At 45.2% G+C, this 15,930-nt stretch overlaps 1 protein-coding gene across 6 annotated transcripts in view; it reads right to left on the bottom strand.

Moving 5' to 3' along the window:
• Window positions 1-15,930, bottom strand: part of IL6ST (interleukin 6 cytokine family signal transducer) — an 81,987-nt gene that overhangs the window by 39,633 nt on the left and 26,424 nt on the right. For all 6 annotated transcript variants that reach the window (XM_075589224.1, XM_075589227.1, XM_075589225.1 and 3 more), the window contains 2 exons: window positions 15,008-15,070; window positions 7,682-7,993 (listed from right to left, as the gene is read on the bottom strand). In XM_075589224.1, the coding sequence (XP_075445339.1) occupies window positions 7,682-7,993; window positions 15,008-15,056 (361 nt within the window). In that variant the 5' untranslated portion in view covers window positions 15,057-15,070. The remainder of the gene's footprint in view (window positions 1-7,681; window positions 7,994-15,007; window positions 15,071-15,930) is intronic.

The following is a 15,930-nucleotide window of genomic DNA, read 5'->3' on the forward strand; positions in this document are numbered from 1 at the left end:
TGGGTAAAGTCTCTCACACAACACACTGCAGGTCTGTCCTACCTCTAACACAATTTTAACCTTGTCTGTAACTGTTACATACGCCAATAATCATACATTATATCTAGCAGTCCATGAAATCTCTGTTAATGTATAAACCGTTAAAAAAAAAAAAAAGTAGTTCTGGTGTGAAAAAACAAAAACCAGGATTTTCTTCATCTCTATCTTCTAATGTTACTATAGTAACCGTTATACTGCACTGGGCTCTGGGGAGAGCAACATTTTAACCTCCCGGACACTTAATATTACAAGCATGTATATCTCCTGAACGAAGTATCAGATTTAAAAAAAAGCTGTGTGTGCTGAGCACGCGCATAGTAAGTGAAACTTCTTTGTTTTTTGTCACAGAAATTTTATTTGTGATGGTGATGTTTTTAATTAAAAATCACAAAACAATTTCACTTCCAAAACACAAAAGTTTGACCACATGTTTTAGCTATTTGCACATCTATATTTATAGTAACGGAATTCTTTGTATCTGCGTGGGTCAGTCAGTGTGTGTGTGTCAGTGTGTGTGTGTGTGTGTGTGTGTGTGTGTGTGTGTGTCTCTGTGGTGTGTATGTCTCTCTCTGTGACCTACCCCCACCACGACGTAGCTGCGGACACGGGGAACTCTGTCTGAGTCTCCTCCCCCCCGGCGGAGCTGTGGGCTGTGTTTCCTGCTGCAGCCAGCCCCCCAGCGGAGGTACGGGACATGGGAGGTGCTCAGCAGCGGGGGAGTAGGCACATCACTTGGGGGCGCATCACTGGGGTGTGTGTGTCAGTCAGTGAGTGAGTGTGTACGTGCGTCAGTCAGTGAGTGAGTGTGTACGTGCGTCAGTCAGTGAGTGTGTGTGTACGTGCGTCAGTCAGTGAGTGAGTGTGTACGTGCGTCAGTCAGTGAGTGTGTACGTGCGTCAGTCAGTGAGTGAGTGTGTACGTGCGTCAGTGAGTGTGTACGTGCGTCAGTCAGTGAGTGAGTGTGTATGTGCGTCAGTCAGAGAGTGAGTACGTGCGTCAGTCAGTGAGTGTGTACGTGCGTCAGTCAGTGAGTGCGTGTGTACGTGCGTCAGTCAGTGAGTGCGTGTGTACGTGCGTCAGTCAGTGAGTGAGTGTGTACGTGCGTCAGTGAGTGTGTACGTGCGTCAGTCAGTGAGTGAGTGTGTATGTGCGTCAGTCAGAGAGTGAGTACGTGCGTCAGTCAGTGAGTGTGTACGTGCGTCAGTCAGTGAGTGCGTGTGTACGTGCGTCAGTCAGTGAGTGCGTGTGTACGTGCGTCAGTCAGTGAGTGCGTGTGTACGTGCGTCAGTCAGTGAGTGCGTGTGTACGTGTGTCAGTCAGTGAGTGCGTGTGTACGTGCGTCAGTCAGTGAGTGCGTGTGTACGTGCGTCAGTCAGTGAGTGCGTGTGTACGTGCGTCAGTCAGTGAGTGCGTGTGTACGTGCGTCAGTCAGTGAGTGCGTGTGTACGTGCGTCAGTCAGTGAGTGCGTGTCTACGTGCGTCAGTCAGTGAGTGCGTGTGTACGTGCGTCAGTCAGTGAGTGTGTGAGTGTATGTGTCAGTCAGTGAGTGTGTATGTGTGTCAGTCAGTGAGTGTGTATGTGTCAATCAGTAAGTGAATGTGTGAGTGTATGTGTCAGTCAGTGAGTGTGTGAGTGTATGTGTCAGTCAGTGAGTGAGTGTGTATGTGTGTCAGTCTGTGTGTGTGTGTGTCAGTGTATGCTTCCTGCGGTTTCTCGTCTGAGGATAGCTGGCCAGCTCCCCCGCAATGATCCTACTCAGGTGCCCCACGAGAAACACTCCTCTCTCACCCCAATACCCTCCATCAGGCGGTTGAGTCTCCGGATGTGAAGCTGTAGCTCGGGGGGCAAGGAGGGCAGCTCCACGTCCCCCAGCCCCGGGATCCTCTTCTTGTCTGGCCAGCTGCAGTTGAGAGCCTGCAGGTCTCTGCCAGGTAGCAGCGGGAAGAGAGAGGAGAAGGCCGGGGCCAGGAATAGGTGCGGGGAGATCGGGATCAGCAGCAGCAGCGCCCACATCACCTCAGCCGTGAAGTTCATGTTCCCCATCCACTCCTCCAGCTGCTGGTGGCCCCCTCGGCCTCCCCGGGGCTCATCGCCGTCACCAGCCCGCAGTACTGGAAGGAGCTCTGGCTCACCACGTCCCGCACCACGTCCACGGCCCCCACGGAGAGCAGCAGCAGTTCGGCGCAGCCGCACTAGTGCAGGATCTCGGCTGTGAGTAAATGTTGAGCGGGGGAGAGGGGAGCGGGGGAGGAGGAGAAGGAGGGGGGGAGGAGGAGAAGGAGGGGGGGAGGAGGAGAAGGAGGGGGGGAAAGCCGTCCTCCTCATTCACCCGGCAGCGCAAGGAGGTCTCCGAGCTGTCAGTGAGCGTCGCCATGGCTACCGCGCATGTCAGTGGGCAGCGGCGGCAGTTAGGAACGGCGGCGACGGACGTGTGGGAGGAATGGCATGCGCAGGGGGGCTCTGTCTGAGTCACCAGCCCGGCAGAGCGCGCGGCTGGGACAGAGAGCGGGCCTGGTCCAAGGAGCCGGTCAGTGGGTTGCCCCGGATGCCGCCCGTGCGCATCTCCACCTAGGGGAAATTGCGGACGTTAGGAGCGGTGCCAGCGGCTATCGCCGCCGCTGCATGTCTGTGGCTGTGTAGAGGGAGCGGCGGCCATTAGGAGCGGCGCCGGCGGCTATCGCCGCCTCCGCCGCATCTGATTTGTGGAGCGGGTGTGATGTCAGTGTTGGGGTCGGGCTGAGCCAGAACACAGCCCGGCCTCAACTGCCAGCACTGACGTCACATCCGTTTCATTCCTGTCTCCACAATCCATTTTTGCCCCAGTTCGAATGAGGTGCCACTAAGGAAGTTTCACTTCAAAAATAAAAACTGCATTGGAAAGGACAAGAAGAAATCTCTAACTCTAAAATGCAAAATAAAAGGGAAGCCAGTGTGGACTGGTGCTTTGTTACTAAAAATAAACTATTTAATGACAAATACAACAATCTCTAGAAAACACTTCACATATGTATATTGTTAGATATTTACTCGTTATGACTTTCTATTCAGATATGGATTTCCTCCCAATCTATCTAAAATACACGAGTATGATCAGGCCATATTTTATGCAAAAATGATAGAATTAGAGTATTTTATTTAGAGCCGACAGTGTATGCAGCACTAGATAAAGTATCATTATATACGTACAACTAATACTTTGTGTATACGCCCTTTGCTTAGCAGCACAGTGTTGACCCTACGCGTTTCTTCACACTAAGTGATTTTGTCGATCCCCTGAAGAAATCACTTAGCATCAAGAAACGCGTAGGGTTAACACTGTGCTGCTAAGAAAAGGTCGTATACACGAAATTACCTACTACCTGGACTAAGGACATCCACGGTCACATCCAATTCGTTCCCTGCCCGGAACCAAGCTACATCTGTGTTGTACTTTAAGTTCCTGCTGGACGGAGGCTCAGAGAGATCAGTCCGGACAGACACGGCGGAGAAGCGGAGTTCTAGTGCTGGGGCATGCGTAATATACATATAAATATATATATATAATAACACGCTTTAGTTTGAATTTGTAAAGCTTTAGAATTAGTAAATGTATTTTTTAGACTTAATGCACTAGGATCAGGCGCTTTCTTCTTTTTTTGTATACAGATCTGTTAAGGAAAATCGTTGGTTCCATACAGAAGGCTGCCAGTATCCTGTTCAGTGTTACAGTTACACAGTAGATGAGGTTGAAAAAAGACGTACGTCCATCAAGTTCAACCTATGCTAAATTTAGACAACATATACTTTATCCTATATTTATACTTACTTATTGATCCAGAGGAAGGCAAACAAAACCCCCCAGAGTCATATCATCCAATGATATGGATTACATGTGCTACATTCTACAGAAAGCTTGTCTGGCTTTGTAACAACTACCGCCGTGGTTTTCTTCCTTTTTTGTTTCCTCTTGGGACACCCCTAACCACAGTGCTCAGTTGCTGAGGCACCCCTACAACGGGACAGGGTCACAGAAAACACAGGACAGAGAGACTGTCACATGTGAAGGAAAAAAAGAACAAACAGCGCACAACTCATAGTTACATAGTAGATGAGGTTGAAAAAAGAAGTACGTCCATCAAGTTCAACCAATGCTAAATTTAGACAACAGATACTTTATCATATACTAGCTGAGAGACCCGGCGTTGCCCGGGATGTGAACCGTGCTCACACTGACACACACTGCTCATTGTTCACACTGCACATTGCACACACACACTGCACACTGCACACACACTGCTCATTGGTCGCACTAACGCACACTGCGCACACACAGCTCACAGTGACACACACTGCACACACACTGGTCACACTGAGACACACTGCACACAGCACACACACTGCTCACACTGCACACACAGGTCATTGCTCACACTGACACACTACACACTGCACACACTGACACACACTGCTCAATGGTCACACTGCACACTGCACACACACTGCTCAGACTGACACACACTGCATACTGCACACACACTGCTCATTGGTCACACTGCACAAACTGACACACTGCTCATTGCTCACACTGCACACAGTGCACACACACTGCTCATTGCTCACACTACACACACACACTGGTCACACTGACACACACTGCTCACACTGCACACACAGTGGTCATTGCTCACACTGCACACACTGACACACTGCTCATTGCTCACACTGCACAGTGCACCACACACACACACACACACACACACATTTACAGACAATCACAGACAGTTACACACACTCACACACACTTTCACAGTTTCAAACAGTTTCACACAGTCAGACACTTACACAGACTTACACACACTCACACACTCTCACACTGAAACACTTACACACACTGTCACACACAGTTACACACAGTCACAGACACTTACACACACTTACACACAGTCACAGACACTCACACACAGTCTCACACAATTACACACACCAGCACCAACACCCGCTTCCCCCCCCCCTCCTCCTGCGCAGGCAGCAGGGACAACGATGGGGAGAAGGTGAAGCGGGGACCGGAGGGGCATCCCCCCTCCCATCTCACGTCCCGCGGCCTAGGGGGGAGCCGGGACCGGAGGGGCATCCCCCCTCCCATCTCACGTCCCGCGGCCTGTCACGCGGTGACAGGGGAGAGCCGGGACCGGAGGGGCATCCCCCCTCCCATCTCACGTCCCGCGGCCTATCACGCGGTGACAGGGGGGAGCCGGGAGCGGAGGGGCAAGAGCAGCACGTAGCATGTGGAGGGGGGGGAGCTCACCCGTCCTGCCGCTGCCTCACTCATCCGGCCGCTGCCTCACTCATCCGGCCGCTGCCTCACTCATCCGGCCGCTCCCACGTGGATGTGAGGCGGGAGGCCGCGTGTTGTGGCCGCTCCCCCGCGTGTGTCCCGGGCGCTCGCTCCGCTCCCCCGCTGACTGTAGCGGCGCCGGGGTGTGAGCTTGGGGGGGGGGGGTGGGCGGGGTGTGAGCTTTGGGGGGGGGGGTGAGGTGTGTGTGAGCTTGGGGGGGGTGGGAATGTGTGTGTGTGTGTGTGTACACGGGACTCCGGGTAAGTTCGGGCACAGGGAGGGTGGGGGGGGGCGGGTGTGGAAGTTGAGGTGCGGTCCAGCTGACGGGGGAGAGTGAGGGGCACCGGGAGGGGATTGTGTGTGTGTGTCCCCGTCCGTGTCCGTGTGTGTGTGTGTGTCCCTGTGTGTGTGTGTGTGTGTGTGTGTCCCTGTGTGTCCTTTGGCCCGTCACTCCGCCTCAGGCCAATGAGAGGTGTGCGGGGGCGGGCCAAGGGACCAATGAGATTTCCCCTAGGGACACCGGACATCCAGGCAGGCAGGCATACAGTGCTTTCAATTATATAGTATAAGATCTATACTTACTTATTGACCCAGTGGAAGGCAAACAAAAAAAACCCAGTGACATATCATCCAATGATATCTCATAAGGAGAAAAATAAATTCCTTCCTGACTCCAAGAATTGGCAATTGGATTAATCCCTGGATTAACAACCTTCCCATGTATACTTATTTGGTATATCCTTGTATACCTTTCCTTTCTAAAAAGATGTCCAACCTTTTTTTGAACAAATCTATTGTATCTGCCATCACAGTCTCCATGGGTAATGAATTCCACATTTTAACTGCCCTTACTGTAAAGAACCCTTTCCTTTGTTGCTGGTGAAATTTCCTTTCCTCCAACCTTAAGGGATGGCCCCGAGTCCTTAGTACTGCCCGTGGGATGAAGAGTTCTTTTGAAAGCTCTGTTTATTGTCCCCGAATATATTTGTATATAGTTATCATATCCCCTCTTAGACGCACCTCTTTTCTAATGTAAATAAATCTAATTTAGCTAGCCTCTCCTCATAAGTTAGATTGTCCACCCCCTATATACCCATGTATGTCTTATTTTTTTATATCAAGTGACTTGTCTTTGTTTTGCTATTTGATTGCATTACCTGTGTGTCCCCCCCCCTTAAACCCCCTCTCTTTTTTAAGCAGATGTACAATTATTCCATCATCGCAGCATCAGTGTGTAGCCAGTTATCTAATTAATCAATCAATCAAGTACTAGGCTATTTAAAGATCACACATAGTACTGCAAAAATATCCCGAGGATGTCGCATATTGCGACGAAACGCGTAGGGTAAAGACAAGGACCCTCTACTGATCTGTGGACTATTATACTCTACCCCAATACACTATCCAGTTTATTATATCCAAGTACTCCCCGTGGTGAATCTACCATTCGTGTATGGTATTCAGTAATGAATGCTGTGGCATCCGAGACAGCCATCGCGAGACTCTGACCAGGAAGGGATTCAGTGTGGACGCACACTCCTGGCGTCCGTGGAGGAAGACTTTCGGCATCTATACACGTGGGCACGGTGCACCAGACAGAGGAACGGGTGAAGTCCTTAAAGATTTTGTACTGAGATCCTTGCCAATATTGATTTTTAATATTGTGAGTGGCCGTGTTCTAGGCATTGAGCATTTATTAAATAATTTTATACAGTATTATGCTATGGGAGCCACGCTGTCTTCTTTTTGTTTTGTAGTGTGAAGAGGAAAGTGGTTGTTCCTGAAGACTGGCAGCCGCGTCCCTGTAGTATCTTTCTCGGCTCCATCTGCTTTTGGGACTTGGTTCTGTGGTCGTCCTTCCCTTTTGTATTCCCCGGTCTGTCTGTTTTTGTGTGTTTGTTTTTCTGCAGTCACCTAGGCAATTTTGCATTACTAACATCCTTTGCACTCTCTCTTATATCTACTTATCCGGGCGAGCGCAGCAGTATAATATATAATTGCATTCTGTATTTCTGTGTTTCCGATGTCTTAGCCAAATAAACCTCATTTTGGTTTTTTTGCACGGCCTTGTTTTGCCTATTGACTGATCCCTTAAATATAAATGGTGTTAAGAGTCCTGGTCTACCGTGACGGTTACAATCGCCCGAAGATGAGATCAGTGTAACCGTCCCGGTAGACCAGGACTCTTAACACCATTTATAGTTAAGGGATCAGTCAATAGGCAAAACAAGGCAGTGAATATATAGGCCTACACACACTGTACTTGTATCCATCTATACATACAGTACATACACACTGAAAAATAAATAAAAAAAACAAATACTTACAACCCAACTTAAAAAATATTCCATGAAGAGTCTGCTCCATTTGCCCATACAATAAGATGTTGCATGTGAGGGGGCTGTCCAACATGGAGGTGTTTTCAAAGGTCACGCTGGAAACCGTACGGTTTATGACTTTGTACTGGATCGCTGGCACCTTTGCAGTTTTGATTTTCCAGAACACTTGACTGGCATCTTCCACCCCCTTATCGGCACAGCTCTCATTGAGAACACAGAATGCTGTGAACTTTGAGTTAAGCTCCAGAACTGGCGACTCTGGAATAATGTGGGCGCAGAACTTTATAAGCTGACCTGAAACTAAATGAAAAACAAAAAAGAAAGTATCAGTACTTCTGTCAATTAAATATGCCATTTAGTTGAGATGTGTATTTAAAGTGGCCACCCAAGCTTAAATTTCATTTGGTGGTGACTCCTGTGAAATTACAATTATTTTGACAAAAATTTTTTTGGGGGAGGGGGGTCAGGTGTCAACTTTAAAAGAGTCCAAACCAACACTGTAAAACATAAGTGATCAAAAATATTCAAAGATGAACTATTGCAAGCATCATAGAAAAATGGAACAGATAAACCAACATTTTTCCTGAACTTGACTGATATTCGTTCATGCGATAGCTTTGAGAACTGTAGTGATGTTAACACACTGGGGTTGTGAACTAGTTTTGCCACTTTTGGTAGCAAGAACAGGTCTCTGAAGTCTGGTGGATAAAATACATTCTACTCGGAAAAGCAGACGTTCTAAATAAACGTCCTGCTCTTACCAACTTGTATTACCATTATATTTGCAGCATACACCCAGGCAGCTAACTTTCTATTTTGGTGAAATGCCACTGCACTTGTTTATAGAGATATGCAAAAAAGATATAAATATAAAAACAAAGTAAAAGGGGCCCTCGGTTGCCATGAACAGTTGCCTGGATGCTTTGAGCTAAAGTCAATGATGAAGCGATGCACTCACAGGTCTTCCTTAAACAAAGAGTTGTGTTTATTCAAAATACAGGATCAACCTTTCGGTCCCCACCTGTGTACATGCCCACCCCATAACGATAGAGTGGACACCAATTGTAGTGAAGGAATACAAGCATTTGTTACCGAGTAACCAGGGACACTTACCATATCACCCACTAGATGCCCTGCTGTGGGGCCCCACCAAGTGATTAAAAAAATATATAAAAATAACTAGGCATAATGCAGACGTAGTAATAGATCTCACACAAAAAAATAAAAAGTGAGAATGAAGTGTAACAATAACCAATTCCCCAAAAAACACAAACACACACAAATATAGTACAACCTAAAGAATCATTGGATTGGCCCCACTGAAGTAATCAACCATATACTGATGCAGCGGCCGTTATTCGAACACTTCACGCGTCATGTACATCGGAATCCCGATTTGAAACCGCGGGATGAATTCCAGCCGTCCCGCACTAAGATGCGAGCGCGGCGAGTGCAGAAAAACGAATTTTAGTGTTCTGGCTTTTAAAAACATGAAGTTGACACCGTAGCACAGTAGCACAGTACTGTACACATTACAATTCATCCATTTTATTGCAAACGAAGAAACAGAATCCATGAAATTCAAACAAAACATCCGCGATAAACGCGGGTGCCTGGGCGATTGGCCGCGTTCATGCTGCGTGGGGAACAGCAGAGAACTCAAAATCGGCGCCGTGATGTGTTCGAATAACGGCCGCTGCATCAGTAGTAATCAAATGGCAGATATGTAATGATAATGATGTGCTAATGTTACAGAAGTTGAAGGGGCTATATAGTCTGTTTCATTAAGGACTCTCAGTCTGTTACATTGGGACTTGAATTGGAATAAGTGCCCAGCGGACTATCCATCCCCCTCCATGAGGACTGCTGGGACTGAGATTTCTCATCAACTGATCGCTGGCGAGGGATATTTCACTAAATGCTGTGTTTACTCCTACCCTTGTGAGTGCACCTTTTCCCCCCTCCCCTTCCTACATTAAATTGTTTGCAATTTTATACTATGGGGCGTGCGCTCTCTTTTCTTTATCGGATATATGTTTCATCCATGTGAAAGCAGCGGTGACCTCCTTTACCAGAAGTGTTTTCTACCTTGAAAGAATCACCTATTGGACTTTTATGGGACAGGTTTTTTTCTTTGCTGGTTTATCCGCATTTATATTCACTTTTCACCATGGTTGTATATACGTCATGTTTTTTTATTTGATAATATATGTATAGATACATTATATTCTATCACCACACACACACACACACACACACACACACACACACACACACACACACACACACACACACACACACACACACACACACACTGCAGAGGGGGAGAAAACATCACACTTGTATATGCAAATTTCAGTTCAAAACAATGACATCAAGAAAAAAAAAGGAAGGCAGTAGTTAGGGGATATCAAACACCTCTCCGTGTTTACAAACTAATGCTGGACATTATTTTAAAATGTCACTGCAGTAGCCTCTTTTTGGTCTTGGTAAGGACTGCATTTAATCCTTGGAAAATACAGGATACAAGGAGCACAGCGAGGGTTGTTAGCGTCGTCACATATTCCTTCCCGGGAGACTCGAAAATGTATTTCAAAAGCGTACTTAGCAAAGGAGTATTTCCTGTAAATATTAGTCATTTACAGCTATTTATGCACTCAAATACTGTAAAGGACTGATAGCATAAATATGTTGGGAAATGCCCATTACATATAATATTCAAAGTCTGTGTGTAAGCAGAGTGTACTGTATGTTCGCTGCCTCCTGCCATTGTGCAGAAGATTATGTAAAGGTTTCGATTTCCTCACTGGAACAGGCTCCAGCAGGAGTTTGGAGCGCCACAGGCCACGCCAGTTTGATCACATCTATCATTTAGATTTTCTAACAGTACATAGAAAATGAGATTGAAAAACAGACACGTCCATAGAGTTCACCCTATGTTAAATTTAGACGACTGATACTTATGCGATATTTGTATTTCCAATATATTGATCTAGAGAAAGGAAAACAAAAAACCCCAGTGAAACATTATTCAATAAAGTCTCACAATAGGAAAAAATATATATTGTCAATCAGATTTGTCCCTGGATCACCATCCTTCCCATGTTTACTTATTTGGTACAGTATATCCCTGTATGGCTTCCCTGTCTAAAAAGATGTCTGAACATTTAGCTCATTTGATGGGTGCAAATAAACGTCCCACCTTTCAATATATATCAAAATAGTCAGCGGTTCGAATCTTTTCTCAATTTATTCAGACACAAATAGAACATCTTTTACAGCATAATTTCAGTCTGTTACATAAGGTTTTCAGGCATATGGAATTTAGTTATAGATGGGGAGAATCCTTAGCTTTGTGGTGTTAAATGATTCTGAATTCTATAAATCCAATCATTATACATTTTCCTCAACCAGTCTAAACATAGCAATCACCTGTTTTTCTCACTGTCAGCCCAATATTCTTAGTCAATCATCAATATTTAAACCAATATTCCTTCATTTAGCAATATTTACTCTGATTTAGAAAACCCTCTTTATTGTGTCACTAAGTAACTATAGGATCAACTATGTTCCTAATCTTTTAAGACCGATCTTTATTGTATTGTCTTAAGTAACTAAATATTCAACTAACCTTTGTTTCCAAACTCAAGACCATATACTAATCAACTCAACAGACATTAAAAATACCAAGTGTCATACAACATGGAGATGAATAAAACAAGATAGATTCTGAAGTCACATAAAAAATTCCTACACCTGTCTGTCTGATTTACCTTCTTATGTTTGCAGAGGCAGATAATAATTTTCCAATATAATTTCTAACTTAATAGTGAATTACTTATTTTAACTAGTTACATGCTTAATATATATATATGTATATAGATAATATAAAACCTTTATTATTCAGACTTGAATTCGTCCTATCTTCATTGTCCACTCTTTATTCGAAGTCATCAATTATATAACACTGTACAGCAGGGCCCCAGTCATGCGGCGGGTTCCCTTCTAAGGACCCGCCGCAAAGCGAAAATCACCGGAAAGTGGAACCGGCGATTTTCGTTAAGTGCGCATGCGCAGACCGGCAATGCGCCGTTCTACGCATGCCCGACATCGGCAAAAAAACCAAACCATTCTGCGCATGCGCGACCCCGGCCCGGCACATTCTGCGAATGTTCGACCCCGGACCGGCCTGTTCAGCGCATGCGCAGACGTGGCGGCCCCCTTCTCGGTACTGCCAAAAAGCGGGGCCTTGCTGTAACCATCTGTAAAGAACCCTTTCCTTTGCTTGTGGTGAAATCTCCTTTCCTCACACCTTAAATGATAACCCCGTGTCGTTTGTACTGCACGTAGGACGAATAGTTCAATTAAAAAGCTCCTTGTATTGACCCTGACAATATTTGTGAAGTACAAAGTTTTAGAATATCGTTAGGCCCATTTAACGGAATGATCCTTAACAAACACTTTGGCTTAACACGGTTTATTAGATCTGAGCTCTGATGCTGCAGTTCCACTCCGTAACATGCAGTACAGTATATACAAAAAGCAAGAATGTGAAACCAGAAATTAGCGTGCCCTTGAGAAAATAATACCTTATTTTAATTTCAGGGAAACTGAAGGCATTGGCGTCAAAAATCTAACCCCTAGCGCCTACGCAAACCTGACTAAACCGTCAATAGTATGTAGAAAGCCAGTGCATCAGAAAAAACAAGTCCTGTTTTATAATAAAGATCTGCAGTAGGTGTGAACTCCTTCCATATAAACATGTATCATAGCGTAGCCTCTTCCTCAGGAGTGTGGAAGCCGCACATTCTATTTGGCGAAACGCGTAGAGTGAGACCGCCCAGAGGTGGAGAAACCAGGAGCCGAGGGAGTACACACCACGAGAGCCTAACCGGAAATGACGTAGTATCCGAGGGACGGCGACGGAGCCGATCCCTGGCTGGTGATCAGGAGACAACAAGCTGCACGCGGAGTCCCCATTAGTCGCAGTGGATACCAAACGGAGGCAGTGTGGTGAGCCCCGACACCGGTTGATCTATCCTGCTTTTCACATTTGAGTGATACATGCTGTTTTTATATTGTTTTATTGTAAATGCGCATTTTTTAAGTGCTATAAAATTTATACTTTTTACTCTATTGATCTGCACTATGGATGCATTTCTTTTCTTTGCATCTCCATACTCCGCTGGGATTTGATGTGGAGTACACCCTCACCCGATACCAGAGAAACACTTCTATCACGTTTTACTGTTGATGCCCTTAAACCACTGACATCTTGTGAGTAGGCAGCACAGATAGCCAAGATAACATAGAAATGTATTAACCTATTATCACTGTCTATATTTAGATTGTTATTTTTCTTCCTACATGCTCACCCTGGATTTTGTGAAGCAATTTCTACATTTTGGGGACGAGTGAAGACAAACCCCACCAGTGGGTCTGAGAAGGGAGTTACAACGTTTATATATTTTGTCACTGTTATATGCACAATAAGTGTCACTATTTTTCACAAGAGCATATTGCCATTTATTGTTTATGGTCACAGTTAATGATCACTTTTAGTGTTTAGCTCCTTTTTTCACCATCACTTTGTCACATTATGTAAAGAACGACATCCTCATTCTCACCACTTGCAAAGTAGGAGAAAAAAGAAGGAGCACACAAAATATGGTGGTATCAAAAGATTACCAAATGTATTAATGCATCAGAGCGTAATGTAGTAACGTTTCAGGACAAAAGTCCCTTCCTCAGGTGTTTGGTCTGAGGAAGGGACTCTTGTCCTGAAACGTTACTACATTACGCTCTGATGCATTAATACATTTGGTAATCTTTTGATACCACCATATTTTGTGTGCTCCTTCTTTTTTCTCCTACTTTGCCAGTATTTAGGATCCAGCTTTGGGATGCCAGGATCAACGGAAGGTGAGCACCAAAAGCAAATACCTTGTTAAATTTCTTTAAACAGTGGTGTGCCATTTATAATCCTTTTTGTATTGCCATTCTCACCACTTGGATACGCAGTTATAAATAAAACATTGGCACACCAGAGTTAGAAAACAGTCAATTTCATTCTGGACTCCATTGGGTCCATTCCATGGCCGTTTTTTATTTAGACTCTTCTTGAAAAATGTAATTGTGCAAATTCTACCAATTTGTCTCCACTTTCAAACCGGTTACCGTAACCATGCTTAGTCTTTCTGATGGGCACCGATCATTGCATCATAACGATCTTGGTGACAATTTCCTTTGCTGTTAAATTGTTTGTTTTCATTGAACAAGTCTTCCACTTCATTGTCTGCATGACTTAATGTTGGAGTATACACTTGGGAATATTTTTAGTCTGTATCTGTCAACTGAATGACGATTCTGGCTACTCTTTCTAAAGGTCTTTCATACTTCACCATGTTGTTTGTTTGTATGAACCTCAGCAAGACAAAAGTGATGGTCAACAAACGTATCAAGCCTGCAAAGATTGAAATAAATGGACTAGAATTAGAAGTCGAAGGCTATGTCTACCTTGGCCTGCAAATGACAATGGGTGGGAACCTTTTAAATAAAATCAATAGGAGAATGAAGACGGGATGGAGCCCATGACAATATTTCAAGTGAACTTTCACTGAGCCTCAAGAAGAAAGTTTTTGACCAGTGTAATCTGCCTGTGCTCACACTTATGGATGTGCAAAAATAATTCAGGAGCTTCAGGCAACGTAAAGAAGTATGGAGAGATTTATGCTCGGAATTACCTGAAGAGACAGGAAAAAGAATGAATGGGTTCGAAACCAAAGAAAGTCTGTGACCATCACAAGGGTGAAGAAATTAAAATAGCAGTCGGTCAGATATATCATAAGAAGAAATGACCATCATTGGACAAAGATGGTACTTGACTGGATTCCAAGAAAGATTAACAGACCAAGATGACGACGCAAAGTAGGATGGGAGGATATAATCATAACATTTTTGTAGCCATGTGGAGAAGTGAGGCTTGCAACTGCAGTACCTTGCAGATAGCCTTCATCCAGCGAGTGAATGCGAGAGATATCTATATACAAGTACACATAGTAAAATACCTAGGATCCAGCCAAAAAATATGTTGGAGCCAGTGTTTTGTTGGGAGTGGAGGAGAGGGGGGGTGAGGAAGTGCGATGGTGAGTGCCGTTATGAAAGACACCTTGGATACCAGAAGACACACTACGGTGTATCCAAGTGAATTGACCGTAAAATTCCTTCTGGTGCCAAGAGTGTCTTATGAAATAACAGATGGACAGTTCCTATACAATAAGTAAAGGTAGTTCCTGTTTGAGTAAATAGCATTACCTGTAGAAATAAGGAGAGGGTACGTCACCCACCAAATATTGGTTATCATCTTGTCTTTAGCATCTGAAAAACAGAAGATAGAATATTAATATACAACGTTTGCAAGTCTGCATCCTTTCTGAATACTCAACATTTTTTAAGTGAAACTTCTTAGCTTGCGGTGGCTCATTGGAAAATCTCATAAGGTAAAATGAATTCCGTTGCGACTTTCTATGAAACGGAAGTAGTATACTGTGCATGTGCAGAGTGGGGCTGCAGAAGGGGGGCACAAGTTCTCAGCAGCACTGTCTGAGCTGGGCGAATTTGAGATTGTGGTCGTGTGCGCGCCATGCACTCGCCCCCCTGCCTTACCAGTGGTGTCATAGACTTCAGTCTCTAGATCTCCTCCACCCTGCTATGGTGAAAGTAGCAGGGCTCGTGCATATGTGCAGGTAACTCAGGCTCGTGCGCATGCGTTTAAACTGCAACGATACTGCATCGTAAGCATGCGTGATATCTATGTAGAGTGACCAGGGAGAGTCTCGGTTCTTTACGCTTTGTCCCGGCCGCTCAACATTTTTTTTCTGACTGTCACAATTTGAAAGAGGGGGGGCAGCAGAGAGCAGAGGCCAGGTATGACTACAGCTGCAGAGGGTGGAGGTGGGGTTGGCATCAGCAGAGCCCAGCAGTGAAACCCGGAATTGAGTCAGTGAGAATTTCCGGTGTCTGCTGCCACTGTCCAAGATGGCTTCCCACCCCAACTCCACAGTAACAGGTAGGATCTAGAATGGGGAGAGAGAGACACACAGAATAGGGAGACACAGATGAGGAGGGCGGGGGAAGAGGGGAGAGAGACACAGAATGGGGGGAGATAAGAAACACAAAGAATGGGGGAATGTAGAAAAGAGACAGGAGAGGGAGATAGACGGAGAATGGGGAGAGAG

This window comes from Ascaphus truei, chromosome 1 (assembly GCF_040206685.1).
Source record: "Ascaphus truei isolate aAscTru1 chromosome 1, aAscTru1.hap1, whole genome shotgun sequence".
Taxonomy (NCBI): Eukaryota; Metazoa; Chordata; class Amphibia; order Anura; family Ascaphidae; genus Ascaphus; species Ascaphus truei.